The sequence below is a fragment of the Ranitomeya variabilis genome, chromosome 4 (assembly GCF_051348905.1).
Source record: "Ranitomeya variabilis isolate aRanVar5 chromosome 4, aRanVar5.hap1, whole genome shotgun sequence".
Classification (NCBI taxonomy): domain Eukaryota; kingdom Metazoa; phylum Chordata; class Amphibia; order Anura; family Dendrobatidae; genus Ranitomeya; species Ranitomeya variabilis.
The window spans coordinates 695,468,618-695,495,395 of NC_135235.1; the positions used below are offsets into that span (position 1 = coordinate 695,468,618).

Consider the following 26,778-nt stretch of genomic DNA (forward strand, 5'->3'; position numbering starts at 1 on the left):
AACGCTCCGGTAATCCAATGATTCAAATGTTATTCCGGCACAGTCTATTTTCCAGATCATCTGCCTTTTGCTTCCAGGCATTTATGGAGCCAGCCTCTTTTGTCAATTTAGTCTCTATAGGTGTAAGATTGTCCTCCAAGTGTGATAATCTTGATTCAACTTCTGTAAAGCACCTCCCTATGGCTTGCAAATCTTGCCCTACTTCAGAGTGCACATCCTCTATTTTTCCGGTCAGGAATGTTCTAGGTCAGTGTTCCCCAACTCCGGTCATCAAAAGCCACCAACAGGTCATGTTTTCAGTATTTTCTTAGTATTGCACAGGTGATAATTGCATCACCTGCACAGGCAATAATTCCATCACCTGTGCAATACTAAGGAAATCCTGAAAACACGACCTGTTGGTGGCTCTTGAGGACTGGAGTTGGGGAACACTGTTCTAGGTAAAGCTATGGCTTGCATTAACTGTTCGGATGACTGTTTAAGAGTTAGATCCTATTGGTCACCACCTTCTCACTATCAGAAATGCGGTTTTTACACTGATCCGCAGTCTTAGCATGTGATGGATTATTCCTGAGAGATCATGCATTATCAGATGGATCAATCCTTGCAAACTCGTAGTTTGTTTGCCATCCCTGACCATTTTAAATGATTCATGGTTAACAAATATAAAGTATAGCAAGTTGAGAAAACGTGTATTTATAGAGTTCCCTCTTTCTCTACTTCCAGATGCAGCAGTATTATTATAAAGTATACATATATACTTGTCTAGGCACATTAATACAGAGGAGTGCAAACAGCTCCAAGTATTTAGTAAGGTAGAGTGCTGGGTTTTATGGCAAATCTGAAACTGTTGCACAAGTCCTGTGTAGCAGAATGACCTGCAGCATCTGCAGGGATGGCAACAAGAGTCCAGAGACCCTTGAAATGGCGGGAACCGACGAACCAGCTATATTATCAATAAGGGAGCACTGAGCTCATTTCTCAGAGCTCACACCGTGCTTCCCCCTCAGGTACCTCCAGGATATAGCCGCACTGCTTCGTCAGTCCCTCCAGGAGCAAAGTCCACAGCTCCATGCCTCCTGCCACCCAAGTGCACAGTAGAAAATGTCCACCTTCCTCCACAGGCCTTATGTCCCATGAGAGTTTAATCAGAACCCAACACACCAGAGTCGCGGACCGCACTTCTCCAGGAGCCGGAGACCTCCAAGAGCCCAGGGAACTACACTGCTTGCAGGTAAACTCACTTTAACAAAGTCAGGATTGTGACATGATTATAGGAGCTCTGTCTGGACATGTCCTCTCAGCTCCACTACACCGCCACTCCCTCCTGTGTGAATTCTTTGTTGGCTAGAAAGATTGTTTCTTCACAAAACATTTTCCGCATTATGAACATGAAAATGGCTTCTTCCCTGTGTGAGTTCTTTGGTGGGTAACAAGATGTGCTTTCCGGTTAAAACATTTCCCACATTCTGAACAGGAAAAAGGCTTCTCTCCTGTGTGAGTTTTCTGGTGGCTAACAAGATGCGCTTTCTGGTTAAAACATTTCCCACATTCTGAACAGGAAAAAGGCTTCTCTCCTGTGTGGGTTTTCTGGTGGTTAACAAGATACGCTTTCTGGTTAAAACATTTCCCACATTCTGAACAGGAAAAAGGCTTCTCTCCTGTGTGAGTTTTCTGGTGGCTAACAAGATTCGTTTTCTGGTTAAAACATTTCCCACATTCTGAACAGGAAAAAGGCTTCTCTCCTGTGTGGGTTTTCTGGTGGCTAACAAGATTCACTTTGTGGTTAAAACATTTCCCACATTCTAAACAGGAAAAAGGCTTCTCCCCTGTGTGAGTTCTTTGGTGGGTAACAAGATATGCTTTGCTGTTAAAACATTTCCCACATTCTGAACATGAAAAAGGCTTCTCTCCTGTGTGAGTTTTCTGGTGGCTAACAAGATACGCTTTCTGGTTAAAACATTTCCCACATTCTGAACATGAAAAAGGCTTCTCTCCTGTGTGAGTTTTCTGGTGGATAACAAGATGCGCTTTTTGGTTAAAACATTTCCCACATTCTGAACAGGAAAAAGGCTTCTCCCCAGTGTGGGTATTCTGGTGGCTAACAAGATTCGTATTCCTGTTAAAACATTTCCCACATTCTGAACATGAAAAAGGCTTCTCTCCTGAGTGGGTTTTCTGGTGGCTAACAAGATTCGTATTCCTGTTAAAACATTTCCCACATTCTGAACATGAAAAAGGCTTCTCCCCTGTGTGGGTTTTCTGGTGGCTATCAAGAGTTGCTTTCCTGTTAAAACATTTCCCACATTCTGAACATGAAAATGGCTTCTCCCCTGTGTGAATTCTCTGGTGACTGACAGAATCTGATTTCTGGTTAAAACATCTCCCACACTTGGAACAAGAAAATACATTGTTTGCTTTGTGAAGGTTTTGTTGTTTGAGAAAGGACTGTACTAGGGGAAAACTATTTCCATATTCTGATAATGAAGATGTCTTCATTGCTTTAGGAGCAGTTCCTTTTTTAATGCTTATTTTGTGACTTTGATTTTCCTTAGTAGTAGGTAATGAATCAGAAGACAGGACCTTTTCCAAAAGATCAGATGACAGATCTTTGCTGTGATGGGATGGTGGTGTATCTGGAGTAATGGCATTCACTTCAATTGTATCCTGTGGGATCTCAAGATCATCTGATTTAAACATTGAAGATGTCAGCTGTCCTGCTGATCTCCTGGTACGGTCATCTGCCAAGAATAAAACCAATTATTATTTTAGAATAAAATATCCTTGAATTCTATATTTTTGAACATTTCTACTTAAATGGAAAGTTATGCAAAATTATTTAATTATTCACCAAGACAATGACAGTTTACAGTTAACTAGACTGTGCTCAAACCACATTAAGCATCCATGCTTTTGGCATCACTATAGGAGAAGAAACCACTTATTTTATGGCAGGTGTATCTCCTGGAGCACAATCTGGGAACTATGTGTTGGGTAATAACTTGGGATATTTGCAATTTTCATTTTCCAACATCCACTGTGCGTGCTAATATCTGGAAACTGCCAATGGAGTCAAAATAGTCACTATTCCTATAGATTAATTCATTGAGGGTTATAATTTACAAAATGGAGTCACTTTAAAGGGATTTCATCCGCTCTGGTTTTCTGCAATTTTGTCATAATAGGGATTCTGCAAATTTTGTCATATTAGGGATTCTGCAAATGGTGTTTCCCATCTCCTCTGGTATCTGCTCCTGCAATGTCTGCTTTGGACACCAGACACGGCTTACTCATTCTGCAGGCGATGCTGGTAACAGAGATGGGGTTGGAACCAGAAGCTGTTGGCAGTGCAGGCTCTATCCAGCCACTAAGATTAGGGAGCCTGTCATCTGTAGTACCATCCAGTCTGGCAGTATGGGCATGTGTGCTGTCAGCTGCAGTAATCTGCTCCCTGTTTTAGACAATTGGAAAGCACCACACCTTTTTTAATCAGATAAATTTCTATTAACCATAAGATTCACAACAGATCACATGTTCATACTCATTTTATGTTTTACAGTAAATTAACCCCCCCCCCCCCCCCCATGGAGACCATATCCGGTGGAAACAATAATTCATCCATAGTTGACAATATCAACCAGAGTTCCAGTTTACCAAAAGTTGTACTCTATGCTGGTATAACATTAACCCCTTCATGACCCAGCCTATTTTGGCCTTAATGACCTTGCCGTTTTTTGCAATTCTGACCAGTGTCCCTTTATGAGGTAATAACTCAGGAACGCTTCAACGGATCCTAGCGATTCTGAGATTGTTTTTTCGTGACATATTGGGCTTCATGTTAGTGGTAAATTTAGGTCGATAATTTCTGAGTTTATTTGTGAAAAAAACGGAAATTTGGCAACAATTTTGAAAATGTTGCAATTTTCACATTTTGAATTTTTATTCTGTTAAACCAGAGAGTTATGTGACACAAAATAGTTAATAAATAACATTTCCCACATGTCTACTTTACATCAGCATAATTTTGGAAACATTTTTTTTTTTTGCTAGGAAGTTATAAGGGTTAAAATTTGACCAGTGATTTCTCATTTTTACAACAAAATTTACAAAACCATTTTTTTTAGGGACCACCTCACATTTGAAGTCAGTTTGAGGGTTCTATATGGCTGAAAATACCCAAAAGTGACACCATTCTAAAAACTGCACCCCTCAAGGTGCTCAAAACCACATTCAAGAAGTTTATTAACCCTTCAGGTGTTTCACAGCAGCAGAAGCAACATGGAAGGAAAAAATGAACATTTAACTTTTTAGTCACAAAAATGATCTTTTAGCAACAATTTTTTTAATTTTCCCAAGGGTAAAAGGAGAAACTGGACCAGGAACATTGTTGTCCAATTTGTCCTGAGTACGCTGATACCTCATATGTGGGGGTAAACCACTGTTTGGGCGCACGGCAGGGCTCGGAAGGGAAGGAGCGCCATTTGACTTTTTGAATGAAAAATTGGCTCCAATCTTTAGCGGACACCATGTCGCGTTTGGAGAGCCCCCATGTGCCTAAACAATGGAGCTCCCCCACAAGTGACCCCATTTTGGAAACTAGACCCCCCAAGGAACTTATCTAAAAGCATAGTGAGCACTTTAAAGCCCCAGGTGCTTCACAAATTAATCCGTAAAAATGAAAAAGTACTTTTTTTTTTTTGCAAAAAAAATTATTTTAGCCTCAATTTTTTCATTTTCACATGGGCAACAGGATAAAATGGATCCTAAAATTTGTTGGACAATTTCTCCTGAGTACACCGATACCTCACATGTGGGGGTAAACCACTGTTTGGGCACATGGTAAGGCTCGGAAGGGAAGGAGCGCCATTTGACTTTTTGAATGAAAAATTATCTCCATCGCTAGCGGACACCATGTCAGGTTTGGAGAGCCCCTGTGTGCCTAAACATTGTAGCTCCCCCACAAGTGACCCCATTTTGGAAACTAGACCCCCCAAGGAACTTATCTAAAAGCATAGTGAGCACTTTAAACCCTTAGGTGCTTCACAAATTGATCCATAAAAATGAAAAAGTACTTTTTTTCACACAAAATTTATTTTAGCCTCACTTTTTTCATATTCACATGGGCAACAGGATAAAATGGATCCTAAAATTTGTTGGGCAATTTCTCCTGAGTACACCGATACCTCATATGTGGGGGTAAACCACTGTTTGGGTGCAAGGGAAGGCGCGCCATTTGACTTTTTGAATGGAAAATTAGCTCCAATCGTTAGCGGACACCATGTCGCGTTTGGAGAGCCCCTGTGTGCCTAAAAATTGGAGCTCCCCTACAAGTGACCCCATTTTGGAAACTAGACCCCCCAAGGAACTTATCTAGATGCATAGTGAGCACTTAAAACCCCCAGGTGCTTCACAGAAGTTTATAACGCAGAGCCATGAAAATAAAAAATTATTTTTCTTTCCTCAAAAATGATCTTTTCGCAACAATTTTTTTATTTTCCCAAGGGTAATGGGAGAAATTGGACCCCAAATGTTGTTGTCCAGTTTGTCCTGAGTACGATGATACCCCATATGTGGGGGTAAACCACTGTTTGGGCGCACGGCAGGGCTCGGAAGGGAAGGCACGCCATTTGGCTTTTTGAATGGAAAATTAGCTTCAATCATTAGCGGACACCATGTCGCGTTTGGAGAGCCCCTGTGTGCCTAAACATTGGAGCTCCTGCACAAGTGACCCCATTTTGGAAACTAGACCTCCCAAGGAACTAATGTAGATTCATAGTGAGCACTTTGAACCCCCAAGTGCTTCACAGAAGTTTATAACGCAGAGCCGTGAAAATAATAAATGTGTTTTCTTTCCTCAAAAATATTTTTTTATCCCAGAATTTTTTAATTTTCCCAAGGGTAACAGGAGAAATTTGACCACAAAAGTTGTTGTCCAGTTTCTCCTGAGTACGCTGATACCCCATATGTGGGGGTAAACCACTGTTTGGGCACATGCCGGGGCTCGGAAGGGAAGTAGTGACGATTTGGAATGCAGACTTTGATGGAATGGTCTGCGGGCATCATGTTACGTTTGCAGAGCCCCTGATGTGCCTAAACAGTAGAAACACCCCACAAGTGACCCCACTTTGGAAACTATACCCCCCAAGGAACTTATCTAGATGTGTGGTGAGCACTTTGAACCCCCAAGTGCTTCTCAGAAGTTTATAACGCAGAGCCGTGAAAATAAAAAATAATTGTTCTTTCCTCAAAAATTATGTTTTAGCAAGTAATTTTTTATTTTTGCAAGGGTAATAGGAGAAATTGGACCCCAACAGTTGTTGCCCAGTTTGTCCTGAGTACGCTGGTATCCCATATGTGGGGGTAAACCACTGTTTGGGCGCACGTCGGGGCTTGGAAGAGAGGGAGCACCATTTGACTTTTTGAAAGCAAGATTGGCTGGAATCAATGGTGGTGCCATGTTGCGTTTGGAGACCCCTGATGTGCCCAAACAGTGGAAACCCCTCAATTCTAATTTCAACACTAACCCCAACACACCCCTAACCCTAATCCCAACTGTAGCCCTAACCCTAATCACAACCCTAACCCCAACACACCCGTAACCCTAATCCCAACCCTAACCCTAATCCCAACCCTAACCACAACTGTAACCCCAACACACTCCTAACCCTATCCGTAACCCTAACCACAAGCCTAATCTTAACCCTATTTCCAACCCTAGCCCTAATTCAAACCCTAACTCTAATTCCAACCCTAACCCTAAGGCTATGTGCCAACGTTGCGGATTCGTGTGAGATTTTTCCGCACGATTTTTTAAAAATCTGCAGGTAAAAGGCACTGCGTTTTACCTGCAGATTTACAGCGGATTTCCAGTGTTTTTTTGTGCGAATTTCACCTGCGGATTCCTATTGAGGAACCGGTGTAAAACGCTGTGGAAACCGCACAAAGAATTGACATGCTGCGGAAAATACAACGCGTTTCCGCACGGAATTTTCCGCACCATGGGCACAGCGGATTTGGTTTTCCATAGGTGTACATGGTACTGTAAACCTGATGGAAAACTGCTACGAATCCGCTGCGGATCCGCGGCCAATCCGCTGCGGATCCGCGGCCAATCTGCTGCGGATCCGCGGCCAATCTGCTGCGGATCCGCGGCCAAATCCGCACTGTGTGCACATGCCCTAACCCTAACCCTAACCCTAACCCTAGTTCTAACCCTAACCCTAGTGGAAAAAGAAAAAATATATATATATTTTCTTTTTTTTAATTATTGTCCCTACCTATGGGGGTGATAAAGGGGGGGGGGTCATTTACTATTTTTTTTATTTTGATCACTGTGAGGTTTTATCACAGTGATCAAAATGTACATGGAACGAATCTGCCGGCTGGCAGATTCGGCGGGCGCACTGAGCATGCGCCCGCCATTTTGGAAGATGGCGGTGCCCAGCAAGGAGACGCACGGACACCGAGAGGATCGGTAAGTATGAAGGGGTGGTGGGGGGGTGGATCGGAGCACAGGGGGGGTGGACCTGAGCAAGGAGGGAGCGGACAGGAGGACGAGGGAGCGGGAAGGCGGACAGAGGGGACCGGCAACATAACGGAGGACTGGGGGGGGCGATCGGTGGAGTGGGGGGGCAGATCAGGTTTTCCAGCCATGGCCGATGCTATTGCAGCATCGGCCATGGCTGGATTGTAATATTTCACTACTTTTCATAGTGAAATATTACAAATCGCTCTGATTGTCTGTTGCACTTTCAACAGCCAATCAGAGCGATCGTAGCCACGGGGGGGTGAAGCCACCCCCCCTGGGCTAAAGTACCACTCCCCCTGTCTCTGCAGATCGGGTAAAATGGGAGTTAACCCTTTCACCTGATCTGCAGGGACGAGATCATTCTGTGACACAGCATATGCGTCACAGGTCGGATTGGCACAGACTTTCATGACGCATACGCTGTGTCACAGGTCGGGAAGGGGTTAATTAATCCTATCCAACCACGGCTGCCATAATGAAGAGAATAAATCCAGCCGTCTCTCCTGGTGTAAATACTTTTCTCAAATTCAATTATATGGCTCTTTTGAGCAATGAATTCGCGTCCGGACGGAGGCTCCTCTCTAACCCAATATTTTGCAATCAGTTTCCTTGCAATAAACAATCTTGCAATTACAATTTTAGTTGTATTGCCAGTTAACATTTCCTCCACATACCCTAATATACATATCAACGGATGTCGTATGTCGCATGTCGCATGTCATGTCGCATGTCATGTCGCATGTCATGTCGCATGTCGCATGTCATGTCATGTCGCATGTCATGTCGCATGTCATGTCGCATGTCATGTCATCTCGCATGTCATGTCGCATGTCATGTCATGTCGCATGTCGCATGTCATGTCGCATGTCATGTCGCATGTCATGTCATGTCGCATGTCATGTCATGTCGCATGTCATGTCATGTCGCATGTCATGTCATGTCGCATGTCATGTCATGTCGCATGTCATGTCGCATGTCATGTCATGTCGCATGTCATGTCGCATGTCATGTCGCATGTCATGTCGCATGTCATGTCATGTCGCATGTCATGTCGCATGTCATGTCATGTCGCATGTCATGTCGCATGTCATGTCATGTCGCATGTCATGTCATGTCGCATGTCATGTCATGTCGCATGTCATGTCATATGTCATGTCATGTCGCATGTCATGTCGCATGTCATGTCGCATGTCATGTCGCATGTCATGTCGCATGTCATGTCATGTCGCATGTCCTTTTTAGAAGTGCATTTGAACAGCAAGGTGGCTTGTTGTTGAAGGGAAATAGAGAGAAAAAAAAATCTATAAATCTTCAGCATAGCGAGTGTGAGCGAGCTGAGTGTGACCTGAGCGCAAGTGTGGACGGCGGTAAGTGTGACTTGTGATCCAGTGAGGAGGTATTTGGAAGGCCTTTAACAAATACCTGTGTGAATTTGTGCGAGTTGCTAAATTGGGAGTAGCTATATTCACAAGGGGTTAACTTAGGGTGGGCGGTCATAATCAAGGGTTTATAAGGGGCAGCTGTTTGGGGCTCAAGTCCTTTTTGGAAATGCATTTGAACAGCAAGGTGGCTTGTTGTTGAAGGGAAATAGAGAGAAAAAAAAAAATCTATAAATCTTCAGCATAGCGAGTGTGAGCGAGCTGAGTGTGACCTGAGCGTAACTGTGGACGGCGGTAAGTGTGACTTGTGATCCAGTGACTTTGGAATCAGGGAGTTTCCAAGGGAGGAATTGCTGTCTGTTTAATTAATACTTGTATTTATTTTTTATTTAACGTTTCTGTCTGGTGCAATCCCCATTAGGAAATGTGCTCCACTATTGTTAATGCCATCCAGTGCACATCTTGCCACATGTATGCAGTCCTTGACCAGCCGGTCGAGAGTGCATACTGCTGTGCGAGATGTGAGCACATTGTGCATTTGGAATCCCAGATCCTGGATCTGAATGTGCAGCTGGCAACACTGAGATCCATAGACAATATGGAGAGGAGTCTTCTGCTCACAGAGCAGACGCTCAATGGGATAGATGAGGGGGATGGTAGGATGGAGCTGCAGGACAGTGAAGTAGGTAGCTGGGTGACATTCAGAAAGCATGGTAGAGGGAAGAGTGCCAGGGAGGCTAGTCCTGATCTGGCACACCCCAATAAGTTTGCTAAGTTGGCAGATGAGGGGGGTGCCAGTACAGGGGTAGCACTGCTGCAGCCAGGCATGTCTTCTGAAAGCCGGAGGAGTGACTGCTCCAGTAAGGAGGTAAGTAGGAGAGCAGGGCAGGCCAGACAGGTGCTGGTAGTGGGGGACTCAATTATTAGGGGAACAGATAGGGCAATCTGTCACAAAGACAGGGATCGTCTAACGGTGTGCTGCCTACCTGGCGCTCGAGTCCGACACATCGCTGATCGGGTGGACAGATTACTGGGAGGGGCTGGTGAGGACCCAGCGGTCATGGTGCACATTGGCACAAATGACAAAGTTAGAGGTAGGTGGAAGGTCCTTAAAGATGATTTCAGGGAATTAGTCTGCAAGCTGAAAGCAAGGACCTCCAATGTGGTATTTTCCGAAATACTGCCGGTACCACGTGCCACGCCAGAGACGCAACGGGAGATTAGGGAGGTTAATAAGTGGCTCAAGAATTGGTGTAGGAAGGAGGGGTTTGGGTTCCTGCAGAACTGGGCCGACTTCTCAGTGGGCTACAGGCTCTACGCTAGGGACGGGCTGCACCTCAATGGGGAAGGTGCAGCTGTGCTGGGGGAGAAAATGGCTAGAAGGTTGGAGGAGTGTTTAAACTAGGGATTGGGGGGAGGGTATTCAATTTATAGGAGGGGAAGATAGTGCAGATAGAGACCTGGGCACAAATAAGGAAGTTGGGGGTGGCGGTGGCATGGGGGGTGGGGTTAGAACAGTTAGTAATTTAAGAAAGAATAGAGGTACAGAGAGTAACATCAAGTGCATGTATACTAATGCCAGAAGCCTCGCCAACAAAATGGACGAATTAGAACTAATGTTGTTGGAACATAATTATGACATGGTGGGGATATCTGAAACGTGGCTGGATGAGAGCCATGACTGGGCTGTTAACTTGCAGGGCTATAGCCTTTTTAGAAATGACCGTACAGATAAGCGAGGGGGTGGGGTATGTCTGTATGTAAAATCGACCTTAAAACCCATCCTGCGTGATAATATAGGTGAATCTAATGAAAATGTAGAGTCCCTGTGGGTGGAGATAAGGGGAGGGGGAAAAAATAATAAATTACTGATAGGGGTTTGTTATAAATCTCCAAAAATAATGGAAGCAATGGAGAATATCCTCGTAAAGCAAATAGATGAAGCTGCGACTCAAGGAGAAGTCATTATTATGGGGGACTTCAACTACCCTGAAATAGATTGGGGAACAGAAACCTGCAGTTCCAGTAAAGGTAATCGATTTTTGACAACTATGAGAGACAATTACCTTTCACAACTGGTTCAGGACCCAACAAGAAGGGGGGCACTGCTAGACCTAATATTAACCAACAGGCCAGACCGCATAGCAAATATAAGGGTTGGGGGTCACTTGGGGAATAGTGATCACAAAATAATAAGTTTTCATGTCTCCTTTAATAAGATAAGGAGACAATAAGACACTAAACTTCAGGAGGGCAAATTTCCAACGGATGAGAGACGATCTTGGTGCAATTAACTGGGACGACATCCTGAGACATAAAAATACACAAAGAAAATGGGAGACGTTGATTAGCATCCTGGATAGGACCTGTGCACAGTATATACCGTATGGGAATAAACATACTAGAAATAGGAGGAAACCAATATGGCTAAATAGAGCTGTAAGGGGTGCAATAAGTGACAAAAAGAAAGCATTTAGAGAATTAAAGGAAGTAGGTAGTGAGGAGGCATTAAATAAATACAAAAAATTAAATAAATTCTGTAAAAAGCAAATCAAGGCAGCAAAGATTGAGACAGAGAGACTTATTGCCAGAGAGCAAAAATAACCCCAAAATATTCTTTAACTACATAAATAGTAAGAAACTAAAAAATGATAGTGTTGGCCCCCTTAAAAATAGTCTGGGTGAAATGGTGGATGAGGATGAGGAAAAAGCCAATATGCTAAATGACTTTTTTTCATCAGTATTTACAAAAGAAAATCCCATGCCAGCCAATATGACTAGTGATAAAAATTCCCAATTAAATGTTACCTGCTTAACCCAGCAGGAAGTACGGCGGCGTCTAAAAATCACTAAAATTGACAAATCTCCGGGCCCGGATGGGATACACCCCCGAGTACTGCAGGAATTAAGTACAGTCATTGATAGACCATTATTTTTAATCTTTAAAGAGTCCATAATAACAGGGTCTGTACCACAGGAGTGGCGTATAGCAAATGTGGTGCCAATATTAAAAAAGGGGACAAAAACTGAACTCGGAAATTATAGGCCAGTAAGCTTAACCTCTACTGTGGGTAAAATCCTGGAGGGCATTCTAAGGGATGCTATACTGGAGTATCTGAAGAGGAATAACCTCATGACCCAGTATCAGCACGGGTTTACTAGGGACCGTTCATGTCAGACTAATTTGATCAGCTTCTATGAAGAGGTAAGTTCCGGACTGGACCAAGGGAACCCAGTGGACTTTTCAAAAGCTTTTGATACGGTGTCACACAAAAGGTTGTTACATAAAATGAGAATAATGGGGATAGGGGAGAATATGTGTAAGTGGATTGAGAGCTGGCTCAGGGATAGGAAACAAAGGGTGGTTATTAATGGAGCACACTCGGACTGGGTCGCGGTTAGCAGTGGGGTACCACATTGGTCAGTATCGGGCCCTCTTCTTTTTAACATATTTATTAATGACCTTGTAGGGGGCATTCAGAGTAGAATTTCAATATTTGCAGATGACACTAAACTCTGCAGGGTAATCAATACAGAGGAGGACAATTTTATATTACAGGATGATTTATGTAAACTAGAAGCTTGGGCTAATAAATGGCAAATGAGCTTTAATGGGGATAAATGTAAGGTCATGCACTTGGGTAGAAGTAATAAGATGTATAACTATGTGCTTAATTCTAAAACTCTGGGCAAAACCGTCAATGAAAAAGACCTGGGTGTATGGGTGGATGACAAACTCATATTCAGTGGCCAGTGTCAGGCAGCTGCTACAAAGGCAAATAAAATAATGGGATGCATTAAAAGAGGCATAGATGCTCATGAGGAGAACATAATTTTACCTCTATACAAGTCACTAGTTCGACCACACTTAGAATACTGTGTACAGTTCTGGTCTCCGGTGTATAAGAAAGACATAGCTGAACTGGAGCGGGTGCAGAGAAGAGCGACCAAGGTCATTAGAGGACTGGGGGGTCTGCAATACCAAGATAGGTTATTACACTTGGGGCTATTTAGTTTGGAAAAACGAAGGCTAAGGGGTGATCTTATGTTAATGTATAAATATATGAGGGGACAGTACAAAGACCTTCCTGATGATCTTTTTAATCATAGACCGGTGACAGGGACAAGGGGGCATCCTCTACGTCTGGAGGAAAAAAGGTTTAAGCATAATAACAGACGTGGATTCTTTACTGTAAGAGCAGTGAGACTATGGAACTCTCTGCCGTATGATGTGGTAATGAGTGAGTCATTACTTAAATTTAAGAGGGGACTGGATACCTTTCTGGAAAGGAATAATGTTACAGGGTATATATATTAGATTCCTTGATAGGGCGTTGATCCAGGGAACTAGTCTGATTGCCGTATGTGGGGTCGGGAAGGAATTTTTTTCCCCATGGTGGAGCTTACTCTTACCACATGGGTTTTTTTTGCCTTCCCCTGGATCAACAGGTTATTGGATGTTAGGCTATGGGTTGAACTAGATGGACTTAAAGTCTTCCTTCAACCTTAATAACTATGTTACTATTTTACTATGTCGCATGTCACTATTTTACTATGTCGCATGTCACTATGTTACTCTGTCGCATGTCACTATGTTACTCTGTCGCATGTCACTATGTTACTCTGTCGCATGTCACTATGTTACTCTGTCGCATGTCTGTCGCATGTCTGTCGCATGTTGTACATCGCATGTCGGTCGCATGTCTGTCGCATGTTGTACATCGCATGTCGCATGATGTATGTCGCATGTTCAATGTTGCATGTTGTGCATGTCAAATGTTGTATGTAACATGTATGTTGCACGTCGCATGTTATACGTCGCATGGTGCACGTCGCATGGTGCATGGTCAATGTTGTATGTTGTGCATGTCAAATGTCGTAACATGTAGGTCGCATGTTGTATGTCGCATGGTGCATGTTGTATGTTCAATGTTGTATGTTGTGTGTTGTATGTGCACACAGTCTAGACGAGCCCATCTCTGCTACATCTGGATGCCTGACAAATACTTGCTTTTCAGGCATACTGATCACATGGATTTATTTGGAGAAAAATTATTTGTATTGAGCTTTTCAAATATTTTAGTAGTCCATTTAAAATGGGCAAGGCAGGGGGCAAGGGACGAGGAAGTGGCCGTGATGCTGATGGTGAACGCAGAGGATGAGGCCCAGCTGAAAGTGAACAACAAAGAGCCACATCTTCGCGCTCGACCTTCCTGTCCTACTTTCTAGGGGACCGCAGCACACTACTATTGAATGCTTCCAGTCACTAAGCCACCACCACGTCTTCCACACGGTCAAGTATGAGTAGCCGTGAGTGAGGACCGGATATTACCCACCCTGATCTTCCTTCCTACCATCATGCCGAGTGCCCTGAGACAAATTATCCCGCACTTGGACACTCCGAAAAGCTGATCAGTTTACCCTTTAAAGATTTCGGACTCTCGACCGGTCAATTTGAAGTGGGGCCAGATGAGATTGCATGTAGCGATGCCTAAAGATTTAAACAGCCACGGTCACACGAAGGCGATGGTGGGAAAGTGTCACAAGAGGTGGACGATGAGACAATTGCCAGAAAGTCAGGAGGAGGAGCAGGGTGCAGATGTGGAGGACGAGGTGGTGGATGACTAAAGTATCTGACCCAACCTGGCAGAACGACATGCAGAGCGAGGACAGCAGCACACATGGGGAAGGAGGCATATCACCCCAACAGGCAGGAAGAAGCAGTGTGGTGGCCATAGACAGAAGGCGTGCATCCTTTCCCGGAACACCAACATGACGGAAGTTGCCATTCCAACTGTTAGATCTTCCAGAGTCAGGTTATTTTTTTAAAGACTCTGCCGATAACCCCAAACAGGACATGGCACCAAAGCACCCGACTTTGTGGGCCGAACCCCAGGTTCCAGGAACACTGTCTGCAGGTGACACCACTGCTTCTTCCACTGTTTTGCATACAAGCCAATCCCCAGTTCACCGTACCTGTAAAGATGCCTCGGGTCCTGCACCTGATGTTGCCCACAGTCAACCAGCACCATCATCAATCCCATCCACGTTCTTATCCCAGGGCAGCCTTCAGTTGTCTATACCCCAGTCACTGGAACACAAGGGGAAATACTCAGCCAACGCCCCACAAGCCACAGTACTAAATTCTAACATTTCTCGTCTGCTTGCGCTCGAAATGTTGCCCTTTAGACTCATTGAGACGGAAGCTTTCCACAACCTGAAAGCGGTGGCCTCTCCAAGGTACTCGGTCCCCAGTCGCCACATGTCTCCTGGTGTGCCATACCAGCATTACACCAGCATGTGTCCCACAACATTACCCGTGCCCTCAACAAAGCTATTACTGGGAAAGTCCACCTAACCACGGCCACGTGGACAAGTTCTTGTGGGCAGGGATGGTACATCTCACCGACGGCACACTGGGTTAACATAGTGGAAGCTGGGACCCAGTCGGACCTTGGGATGGAACACATCCTCCCCACGCCACGGATATCGGGCCCTACATCAATCAGTCTACAGCTCCTGCAACTCCTCCTCCTACTCCTCTTCAGCCTCCATCTCTGAAACGAACACATCAGTCAGAAGCTGGAAGCACTTTTTCTGCCATGCAGCAACAGGCTGTGCTGAAGCTAATCTGCTTAGGTGGCAAACCGCACAATGCTGAAGAGTTGTGGACAGCGCTGAAAGAGCAGTCAGATATTTGGATGACACCGCTGAACCGACAGCCAGGCATGGTCGTGTGTGACAATGGCCGGAACCTGGTGGCGGCTCTGAGGCAAGGTGAGCTCACACACGTACATTGCCTGGCCCATGTGCTTAACCTCGTGGTTCAACATTTTCTGAAAAGCTACCTGGAGCTGCTGGATCTGCTAGTGAAAGTATGCCGTCTGTCTGCCCATTTTAGAAAGTTAGCTACACCTTCAGCCACCCTTGACGTGCTTCAGCAGGGTGTGCAGCTTCCGGCTCACCGACTGGTGTGTGATGTGTGGAACTCTACACTGCATATGTTGGAAAGGATTTGTGAGCAGAAGAGAGTAGTTGTTGACTACCAGCATCAACAAGGCTGTCGATATTCAGTTCAGACTCCACACAAGACCTCAGGAGTGGACATGGATGTCAGACATATGTACCATCCTCTAAAACTTTGAGGACTGCACCAAGATGGTGAGCGGCTTTGACGCCATAATTAGCGTCACCATCCCGCTTCTCTGCATTCTGAAAACCTCTCTGCTCACAATTAAAGAGGATGCATTGCAGGCAGAGCACGAGGACATGGAGTAAGGAACCATACAGGGATATTACACTCAGCCCAGCCTCATGTCACCCAACGTGGATTGGTAGACAATGAGGAGGAGGAGGAAGAACAGGAGCTACTTTCATGCGCTATAGACGGTACCACAAGCACAGCTGTCATACCGTATGTTCAGCGTGGATGGTCTGAGGACTGGGAGGAGCAGGATGAGGACAGCATGGTCATTCATCCTGTTGGTTGAGGACACGGAAGTTTCACCTGTTAGTCAGCCATGCGTGCCAGACTGCTATGTTGCGCTGCGTTTCCTGTGACCCTTGCATTAATAAAATTTTCGGAGACACTAATTACTGGTTGGTGACACTTCTAGACCCACGCTACAAAGAGAACTTTCAATCTCTTCTTCCAGAGGCAGACAGGTGTACTAAAATGTTGCGGTATCAGGGGGCCCTAGTAGCGGAATTATTTAAATAATTCCTATCTGAGAACACTGGCAGCGGATGTCACAGTATGTTGTACAACCAAGGAGTCCAAGCGAGAGAGACAGAAGTACAATCCAACTCAGGCAGGGGGAACAATGGCAAAGTTCTGGGACAGCTTTCTCAGACCCTCCCATCGTGCCGCCGCAGAGGCAAGAGGTGCTGGCACAAGTAGCGCAATGTTTGGGAAGATGCTGAGGGATTACCTTGCAGATTGTACAAACGTCCTCCGGGATTCCTCTGTGCCTTTTAATTATTGGGTATCCAAGCTGGACACTTGGCATGAACTGGTTCTCTACGCCTTGGAGGTCCTGGCCTGCCCTGCTGCTAGCTGTTATGACCTGGTGGTAAGGTGCACACTGAACAGACCTAGATGTTAGGAAAACACTACAATGACCTGGAGGTTAGGTGCACACAGAAATGACCTGGTGGTTAGGTGCACACAGAAATGACCTGGTGGTTAGGTGCACACAGAAATGACCTGGTGGTTAGGTGCACACAGAAATGACCTGGTGGTTAAAACAAAAATCATAGACAAGCTCTGGGGAGGTGGTAACTCTACTGACCGCAATCCCTAATCCTAACACCAACACTAGAAATAGCCGTGGAGCGTTCCTAACTCTCCCTAGACGCCTCTTCACGGCCTAAGAGCTAACTACCCCTTAAAGATGGAAAATAGAAAACTACCTTGCCTCAGAGAAATTCCCCAAAGGAAAGGCAGCCCCCCACATATATTGACTGTGAGTTAAGAGGGAAGTGACAAATGCAGAAATGAAACAGATTTTAGCAAAGGAGGCCCAAATCTACACTAGATAGACAGAATAGGAAAGGGAACTGTGCGGTCAGTACAAAACACTAACAAATTCCACGCAGAGTATACAAAAAGACCTCCACACCGACTCACGGTGTGGAGGGGCAACTCTGCACCCCCAGAGCTTCCAGCTTGCAAGGAAATATCATAATAGCAAGCTGGACAAGAAAAATAGCAGGCGCTGAGAAATAACCTCCAACGCAATTGGACACAAAAAACAACTTAGCAGGAACTTAGCTTCTGCTGGAATGGACAGACCATCTGAGAAATCCAAGAGAGATCAGAACCAGTCCTAAGACATTGACAGCTGGCATGAACTAACAACATGAGCAAAGTTAAATAGGAAAGCCAGCAGAACAATAAGTGAGTGCAGCTGAGAAGGGAAACCTCAAAGATCAGCAGTTCCACTCAAAGCCACCAGAGGGGGCCCAAGAACGGAATTCACAACAGTACCCTCACCTTGAGGAGGGGTCACCGAACCCTCACCAGAGCCCCCAGGCCGATCAGGACGAGCCAAGTGAAAGGAACGAACCAAATCAGCAGCATGGACATCGGAGGCAACGACCCAAGAATTATCCTCCTGGCCATAACCCTTCCACTTAACCAGGTACTGAAGCTTCCGCCTCGAAATACGAGAATCCAAAATCTTCTCCACCACATACTCCAACTCCCCCTCAACCAACACCGGAGCAGGAGGATCAACTGAAGGAACCATGGGCGCCATATATCTCCGCAACAAAGATCTATGGAACACATTATGGATGGAAAAAGAAGTTGGAAGGGCCAAACGAAAAGACACAGGATTGACAATTTCAGAAATCTTATAAGGACCAATAAAACGAGGCTTGAACTTAGGAGAAGAAACCTTCATAGGAACGTGACGAGAAGACAACCAGACCAAATCCCCAAAACGAAGCTGGGGACCAACACAGCGATGGCGGTTAGCAAAACGTTGAGCCTTTTCCTGAGACAACGTTAAATTGTCCACCACATGAGTCCAAATTTGCTGCAACCTGTCCACCACAGAATCCACACCAGGACAGTCAGAAGGCTCAACCTGCCCTGAAGAAAAACGAGGATGAAAACCAAAGTTACAAAAAAAAGGCGAAACCAAAGTAGCCAAACTAGCCCGATTATTAAGGGCGAACTCGGCCAATGGTAAAAAGGTCACCCAATCATCCTGATCAGCAGACACAAAGCATCTCAAATAGGTTTCCAAGGTCTGATTAGTTCGCTCAGTTTGGCCATTTGTCTGAGGATGGAACGCTGAAGAAAAAGAAAAATCAATGCCCATTCTAGCACAAAAGGACCGCCAAAACCTAGAAACAAACTGGGAACCTCTATCGGACACAATGTTCTCCGGAATGCCATGTAAACGAACCACATGCTGAAAAAATAAAGGAACCAAATCAGAGGAAGAAGGCAACTTAGGCAAAGGTACCAAATGGACCATCTTAGAAAACCGATCACAAACCACCCAGATGACAGACATCTTCTGAGAAACCGGAAGATCGGAAATAAAATCCATGGAAATATGCGTCCAGGGCCTCTCCGGGATAGGCAAGGGCAAAAGCAACCCACTGGCACGGGAACAGCAAGGCTTGGCCCGAGCACAAATCCCACAGGACTGCACAAAAGAATGCACATCCCGTGACAAGGAAGGCCATCAGAAGGACCTAGCAACCAAATCTCTGGTACCAAAAATCCCAGGATGACCAGCCAACACCGAACAATGAACCTCAGAAATTACCTTACTAGTCCATTTATCAGGAACAAACAGTCTCCCCACTGGACAGCGGTCAGGCTTATCAGCCTGAAACTCCTGAATCACCCGCCGCAAATCAGGGGAGATGGCAGAAAGAATCACCCCCTCCTTGAGAATACCAGCCGGCTCAAGGACTCCTGGAAAATCAGGCACAAAACTCCTAGAAAGGGCATCAGCCTTCACATTCTTAGATCCCGGAAGGTACGAGACCACAAAATCAAAACGGGAGAAAAACAAAGACCATCGAGCCTGTCTAGGATTCAATCACTTGGCAGACTCGAGGTAAATCAGATTCTTATGATCGGTCAAGACCACCACGCGATGCTTGGCTCCCTCAAGCCAATGTCGCCACTCCTCAAATGCCCATTTCATAGCCAACAACTCCCGATTGCCGACATCATAATTACGCTCAGCAGGCGAAAATTTTCTGGAGAAGAAAGCACACGGTTTCATCGAAGAGCCATCAGAACCTCTCTGAGACAAAACGGCCCCTGCCCCAATCTCAGAGGCGTCAACCTGGACCTGAAAAGGGAGAGAAACATCTGGCTGACGCAACACAGGGGCAGAAGTAAAACGACGTTTAAGCTCCTGAAAGGCCTCAACAGCCGCAGGGGACCAATTCATCACATCAGCGCCTTTCTTCGTCAAATCAGTCAGAGGCTTAACCACACTGGAAAAATTAGCAATGAAGCGGCGATAAAAATTGGCAAAGCCCAAAAACTTCTGAAGACTCTTCACAGATGTAGGTTGAGTCCAATCATAAATAGCCTGAACTTTAACAGGGTCCATTTCAATAGCTGAAGGAGAAAAAATTAAGCCCAAAAAAGAAATCTTCTGAACTCCAAAAAGGCATTTAGACCCCTTAATAAACAATGCATTAGCACGAAGGACCTGAAATACCATCCTGACCTGCTTCACATGAGACTCCCAATCATCCGAAAAGACCAAAATATCATCCAAATATACTGTACAATCATGAATTTATCCAGATAATTCCGGAAGATATCGTGCATAAAGGACTGAAACACAGATGGAGCATTAGAAAGCCCAAATGGCATCACTAGGTATTCAAAATGACCCTCGGGTGTATTAAATGCTGTTTTCCATTCATCGCCCTGTTTTATACGAACAAGATTATACGCCCCTCGCAGGTCAATCTTGGTAAACCAACTAGCCCCCTAGATCCGAGCAAACAAATCAGAAAGCAAAGGCAAAGGGTACTGAAATTTGACCGTGATCTTATTGAGAAGGCAATAATCTATACAAGGTCTCAAGGAGCCATCCTTCTTGGCAACAAAAAAGAACCCCGCTCCCAACGGTGACGAAGACGGGCGAATATGCCCTTTCTCCAAGGACTCCTTTACATAACTCCGCATGGCGGCATGCTCTGGCACAGACAGATTGAAAAGTCGGCCCTTAGGGAAATTACTACCAGGAATCAAATTAATAGCACAATCACAGTCCCTATGAGGAGGTAGGGAACTGGATTTGGGCTCATTAAATACATCCTGAAAATCCGACAAAAACTCAGGGACTTCAGAAGAGGGGGGAGAGGAAATTGACTTCAAAGGAACATCACTGTGTATCCCCTGACAACCCCAACTAGTCCCAGACATGGATTTCCAATCCAATACTGGATTATGTACCTGTAACCATGGAAAACCCAGCACAACATCATGCAAATTATGCAACACCAAAAAGGCGAATATTTTCCTGATGTGCGGGAGCCATGTACATGGTCAACTGAGCCCAGTACTGAGGTTTATTCTTGGCCAATGGCGTAGCATCAATCCCCCTTAGGGGAATAGAGCTCTGCAACGGCTCCAAGGAAAAACCACAGCGCCTGGCAAATTCCAAATCCATTAAGTTCAGGGCAGCGCCAGAATCCACAAATGCCATAACAGAAAAGGACGACAATGAGCAAATCAAAGTAATAGACAGGAGAAATTTAGGCTGTACAGTACGAATGGTGAGACAGACCTAGCAAACCTCTTAGTACGCTTAGGACAATCAGAAATAGCATGAGAAGAGTCACCACAGTAAAAACACAGCCCATTCTGACGTCTGAGTTCTTGCCGTTCAGCTCTAGTCAAAGTCCTATCACATTGCATAGGCTCAGGACTCCGCTCAGAGGACACTGCCATATGGTGCACAACCTTGCGCTCACGCAGGAGCCGATCAATCTGAATGGCCAAAGACATTGATTCATTCAGACCAGCAGGCGTGGGGAACCCCACCATAACATCTTTAAGGGCTTCAGAAAGACCCTTTCTGAAAATCGCTGCCAGGGCATACTCATTCCATTGCGTGAGCACAGACCACTTTCTAAACTTTTGGCAGTAAACCTCTGCTGCTTCCTGACCCTGACATAGAGCCAGCAAGGTCCTTTCTGCCTGATCCACAGAATTAGGTTCATCATACAGCAATCCGAGCACTTGAAAAAATGCATCCACATTGAGCAATGCAGGATTTCCTGGCTCAAAGGCGAATGCCCAGTCCTGCGGGTCGCCACGCAGCAAAGAAATAACAATCCTCACCTGCTGAATGGGGTCACCAGAGGAACGGGGTTTCAGAGCAAAAAACAATCTGCAATTATTTTTGAAGTTCAAAAATTTAGATCTATCCCCAGTAAACAAATCAGGAATAGGAATTCTAGGCTCTAACACCGGAGTCTGGACAACATAATCTTGAATACTCTGTACCCTTGCAGCGAGCTGATCCACACGAGAAGATAAACCTTGAATATCCATATCAGCACCTGAGTCTTGAACCACCCAGAGGTTAAGGGGAAAAAAAGACAAAACAAGCTGCAATGGAAAAAAAAATAACTCAGAACTTCTTTGTTCCCTCTTTTGAGATGCATTAACACTTTGTGGGCCAGCTGTACTGTTACGACCTGGTGGTAAGGTGCACACTGAACAGACCTAGATGTTAGGAAAACACTACAATGACCTGGAGGTTAGGTGCACACAGAAATGACCTGGTGGTTAGGTGCACACAGAAATGACCTGGTGGTTAAAACAAAAATCATAGACAAGCTCTGGGGAGGTGGTAACTCTACTGACCGCAATCCCTAATCCTAACACCAACACTAGAAATAGCCGTGGAGCGTTCCTAACTCTCCCTAGACGCCTCTTCACAGCCTAAGAGCTAACTACCCCTTAAAGATGGAAAATAGAAAACTACCTTGCCTCAGAGAAATTCCCCAAAGGAAAGGCAGCCCCCCCACATATATTGACTGTGAGTTAAGAGGGAAGTGACAAACGCAGAAATGAAACAGATTTTAGCAAAGGAGGCCCAAATCTACACTAGATAGACAGAATAGGAAAGGGAACTGTGCGGTCAGTACAAAACACTAACAAATTCCACGCAGAGTATACAAAAAGACCTCCACACCGACTCACAGTGTGGAGGGGCAACTCTGCACCCCCAGAGCTTCCAGCTAGCAAGGAAATATCATAATAGCAAGCTGGACAAGAAAAATAGCAGGCGCTGAGAAATAACCTCCAATGCAATTGGACACAAAAAACAACTTAGCAGGAACTTAGCTTCTGCTGGAATGGACAGACCATCTGAGAAATCCAAGAGAGATCAGAACCAGTCCTAAGACATTGACAGCTGGCATGAACTAACGACATGACCAAAGTTAAATAGGAAAGCCAGCAGAACAATAAGTGAGTGCAGCTGAGAAGGGAAACTGTTATGGACCTAGTGGTTAGGAGCACCCGGAATGACCTGATGGTTAAACTAGAAATCTGGGACAAGCTCTGGGGAGGTGGGAACTCTACTGACCGCAAACCCTAATCCTATTACACACACTAGAAATAGCCGTGGAGCAGTCCTAACTCTCCCTAGACGCCTCTTCACAGCCTAAGAGCTAACTACCCCTAAAGATAGAAATAGAAGCCTTACCTTGCCTCAGAGAAATTCCCCAAAGGAAAAGGCAGCCCCCCACAAATATTGACGGTGAGTTAAGAGGAAAGTTACAAACATAGGAATGAAACAGGTTTTAGCAAAGGAGGCCCAATCTTACTAAATAGTCAGAGGATAGGAAAGGGAACTATGCGGTCAGTACAAAAAACTACAAAAACCACGCAGAGTGTGCAAAAAGACCTCCACACCGACTCACGGTGTGGAGGTGCAACTCTGCACCCCCAGAGCTTCCAGCTAGCAAGGAAATATCATGATAGCAAGCTGGACTAGAACTTAGCATGTACTAAGAAATATATTCAGAAAGCAATGAACAACAAATGAACTAGCAGGAACTTAGCTTCTGCTGGAATAGACAGGTCATCAGAGAAATCCAAGAGAGATCTGAACCAGTACTGAGACATTGACAGCTGGCATGAAGTAACGATCTGAGTGGAGTTAAATAGGGAAGTCAGCAGAGCAATAAACGAGGCCAGCTGAGAAGCCAACCTCAAGGACCAGCAGTTCCACTCAAAGCCACCAGAGGGTGTCCAAGGACAGAACTCACCAAAGTACCATTCATGACCACAGGAGGGAGCCCGAGAACGGAATTCACAACAGGAAACCTCAAAGATCAGCAGTTCCACTAAAAGCCACCAGAGGGGGCCCAAGAACGGAATTCACAACAGCTAGTGTTCTGTCAGAGCAGGTTTTTAGTGCCACTGGAGGAATTATAACAGATAAGTGCATCCGCCTGTCAACTGTAAATGCTGACAGGCAGACTCTTATAAAAATGAACAAAGGCTGGATTGGGCAAGACTTCTGTACACCACCGAATGAAAACAGCGAAACATAACCTTAAATATATTGTCTTTTTTGTGGAGGTGTATTCTCATGCACCTCTTCACAACCACACATGGGTATGCGCTTCCTGATTTGGTCTGTTTGCTGTTATCCCCCTCCTTATCTTCATACTCTTTAACCACAACCATTAGAACACCAGGGTGAACGTATTCGGTGATGCTAAAGTCATTACATTTTTGTGCAATGGTGTTTTTATGATGCCAGTTACTAATTTGAAATCAAAACAAAAAAGTTACTCCCCCAGGGAAAAATGCAATAAAAATGAGATGTACGTATATTTTTCCCATTTATTCTTATATTTTTAATTTTTTATATCTCTGGACCATCCTGTTATGGACCTAGTATATACCTCTCCAATATAAAATATATTGAAATACTATTATATTATATTTTTATTTAGATGCCTGTCTCTGAGCTGTTGCTAGGGACCAACATATCTCGTTGGACACATTCTGGCTTCATATCTATTAACCCGTGTTCGCCCCTCTCTTTTGTTATTTTCTTTCATAGGTGGATTCACATCCTTTATTCATTTGTTTGATATCAGTATGATTGATCGTTATGTCTCCTCATGCTCCGCCACTAGATCACCAGGGTTAAAGTGTTCTGTGCTGCTACAGCCAGTCCAATTTTTGACAAGGGTGTCTATGATACCCATAAAATACTTTTTAAAAAAGGTACCCCCATGGGGAAATGTTTGTCAGCCCATGCATTTTGTGTATGGGCATTACAAGTCTAGGAGACACGCTCCTTTACATTGGGCCTAGTTTTTAATTGTGCTAGGTAGGTGGGAGAGTGTATGTGCACATATCTACATCACTGCAAGGCATGCAGGCACTGTATGTTGAGTCTATAGATCTCCCTGCATACATCAAAAGACTCCATTACTGTCTGCTGCTGCAGCTGCAGGTATCCGTGGCCATAATTTCTTTTGGGCGGAGGCACCTTATACCTGCAAATTTTAGTACAAAGCAATACGGGACCCCATTTTTTACATTTATTGGCTTGGTCACACTGCAGACTACAGCCAGGTAATTTTAAATACAAGAGCATTAAAACATAATTTAAAATGGCTGTTTTTGTCCCAGGCATCAGATGAGAGTGAGCATAAAATTCTGGCCTTTTTTTGGTACTATAGTTTTTTTTTTGGAGTGTCTTACAACATTTTTGAACAACATTTTGGTGACCAAAAAATCTTTAGCTGGCAAAGAAAATATTTAGCTACAGTTCTTATATTTATCACTGTGATTTGTACGCCACACGCATCGCATATCATTGCGCTAAATATTGTACAATTTTAGTACTCCAAATGTTTTATTATAGTGTCATAGCCTACTTATTAAAAAGATTTTGTCGGTCCCCCCCAAAAAAAAAAAATCAAAAAAAAAAATCAAGGCCACATTTAGATCACTCTGTTATCTCCGTCAGACGCACAGTGTATCTGTGATGTCCAAATCCTTGCTTGGCAGGCATGCATATCATTTTTTGGTCTGCTATCCTTGCTGTACACAGAATTTTTTGTTTTAAATTTTTTTTACAAAATAACATATTGAAAGTCTTATCTCAGTCACACGTCTCATCTATCTGTGGTCTTCAAATCTTGGCTTTTCAGCCATACATTCCAGTTTTTGGTCTGCTACCCTTTGTGTATACAGTATTTTGCTGTTTTAAATGTTTTAAAAATACAGGCCACATACATGTGATCTAAAAATAGTTGTTTTCATGCATACATTCCAATTTTTGGTATGTCTAATACCCTAGGTCTATACACTATCTTGGATAAAACAAAAAAAAAAAAGCAAAAATAACATATTACAGTGTGGTAGTTCTGTGACACACCTCATCTATCTGTGGGATACAAAGTGTGCATTTGAGGCTTCCATTCTCCTTTTTTTGTGGTGTGTTACCCTAGCTCTAAACACTATTTAGCAGTAAAAAAATAAATATACAGGCCACATATTGAAGAGTTTGGTATCTCAGTCAAACGCCAGATGTATCTGTGGCCTACAAATTGTGGTATTTGAGGGCTACATTCCACTGTATTTGCTGTCTTTGACCTGATTTCTATACACTATTTTGGGGGCCAAAATAAAAACACAGGACACATATTTTACAGTGTGGTATCTCCGTGACATGCCTCATGTATCTTTGGTCTACAAAGTGTGCTTTTCAGGCTTCCATTCACCATTTTTTTTTCTGTGTTACCCTAGCTCTAAACAGTAAACACTATTTTGAGCTGAATTTAAAAAAAAAAAAAAATTTTCACCCCCCATGGGGAAAGGTTTGTCAGCCCATACACTTAGTGTATGGGCATCACGAGTCTAGGAGACCCGCTCCTTTGTAAATGGGACAGTTTTGTTTTGTTTTTAGTAGGCCATCCACCATGTTTCTTCCAAGGGGTGCAAATTTGGATCAAGGCAGCCCTTGCATTCAATGCATAAGGAAACTGTATGGCAGGACCAACTGAACACTGAAGTGGGTTTTCCTGTGGCCATCCAGTACCTGGGTTCAAAGGCTTATTATTGGGGTGCATATCACTTGATAGCAAGGCAGGCCTTGCATTCAATGCAACATTTTTTCAGGAGGCCCTCCTGTACCTCTCGTGAAAGGTGTATTGGGGTGCATTGTAATTCTTGGCAGCCCAGCTACTCACTGCATAGGCAATAATAGCATAGGAGACCCACTGTTTATTAATGTCCCTTTAAGAATATTAATGCTGCCTGATGCCCCTCTAAAAATAGGCTTTGTGACTTTAAGAGTCCCTCCTTCATAAATGAAACAAGATGTGTCTCCTTAT

General features: G+C 44.4%; 1 protein-coding gene and 1 long non-coding RNA gene across 3 annotated transcripts in view; both read right to left on the bottom strand.

Moving 5' to 3' along the window:
* LOC143767729 (uncharacterized) overlaps positions 1–26,778 on the bottom strand; it is a 400,410-nt gene that overhangs the window by 136,445 nt on the left and 237,187 nt on the right. The gene's annotated exons all lie outside the window — the stretch shown is intronic.
* LOC143767664 (uncharacterized) overlaps positions 410–26,778 on the bottom strand; it is a 57,211-nt gene continuing 30,842 nt past the window's right edge. For both annotated transcript variants that reach the window (XM_077256135.1, XM_077256134.1), the window contains one exon: positions 410–2,741. In XM_077256135.1, the coding sequence (XP_077112250.1) occupies positions 1,384–2,741 (1,358 nt within the window). In that variant the 3' untranslated portion in view covers positions 410–1,383. The remainder of the gene's footprint in view (positions 2,742–26,778) is intronic.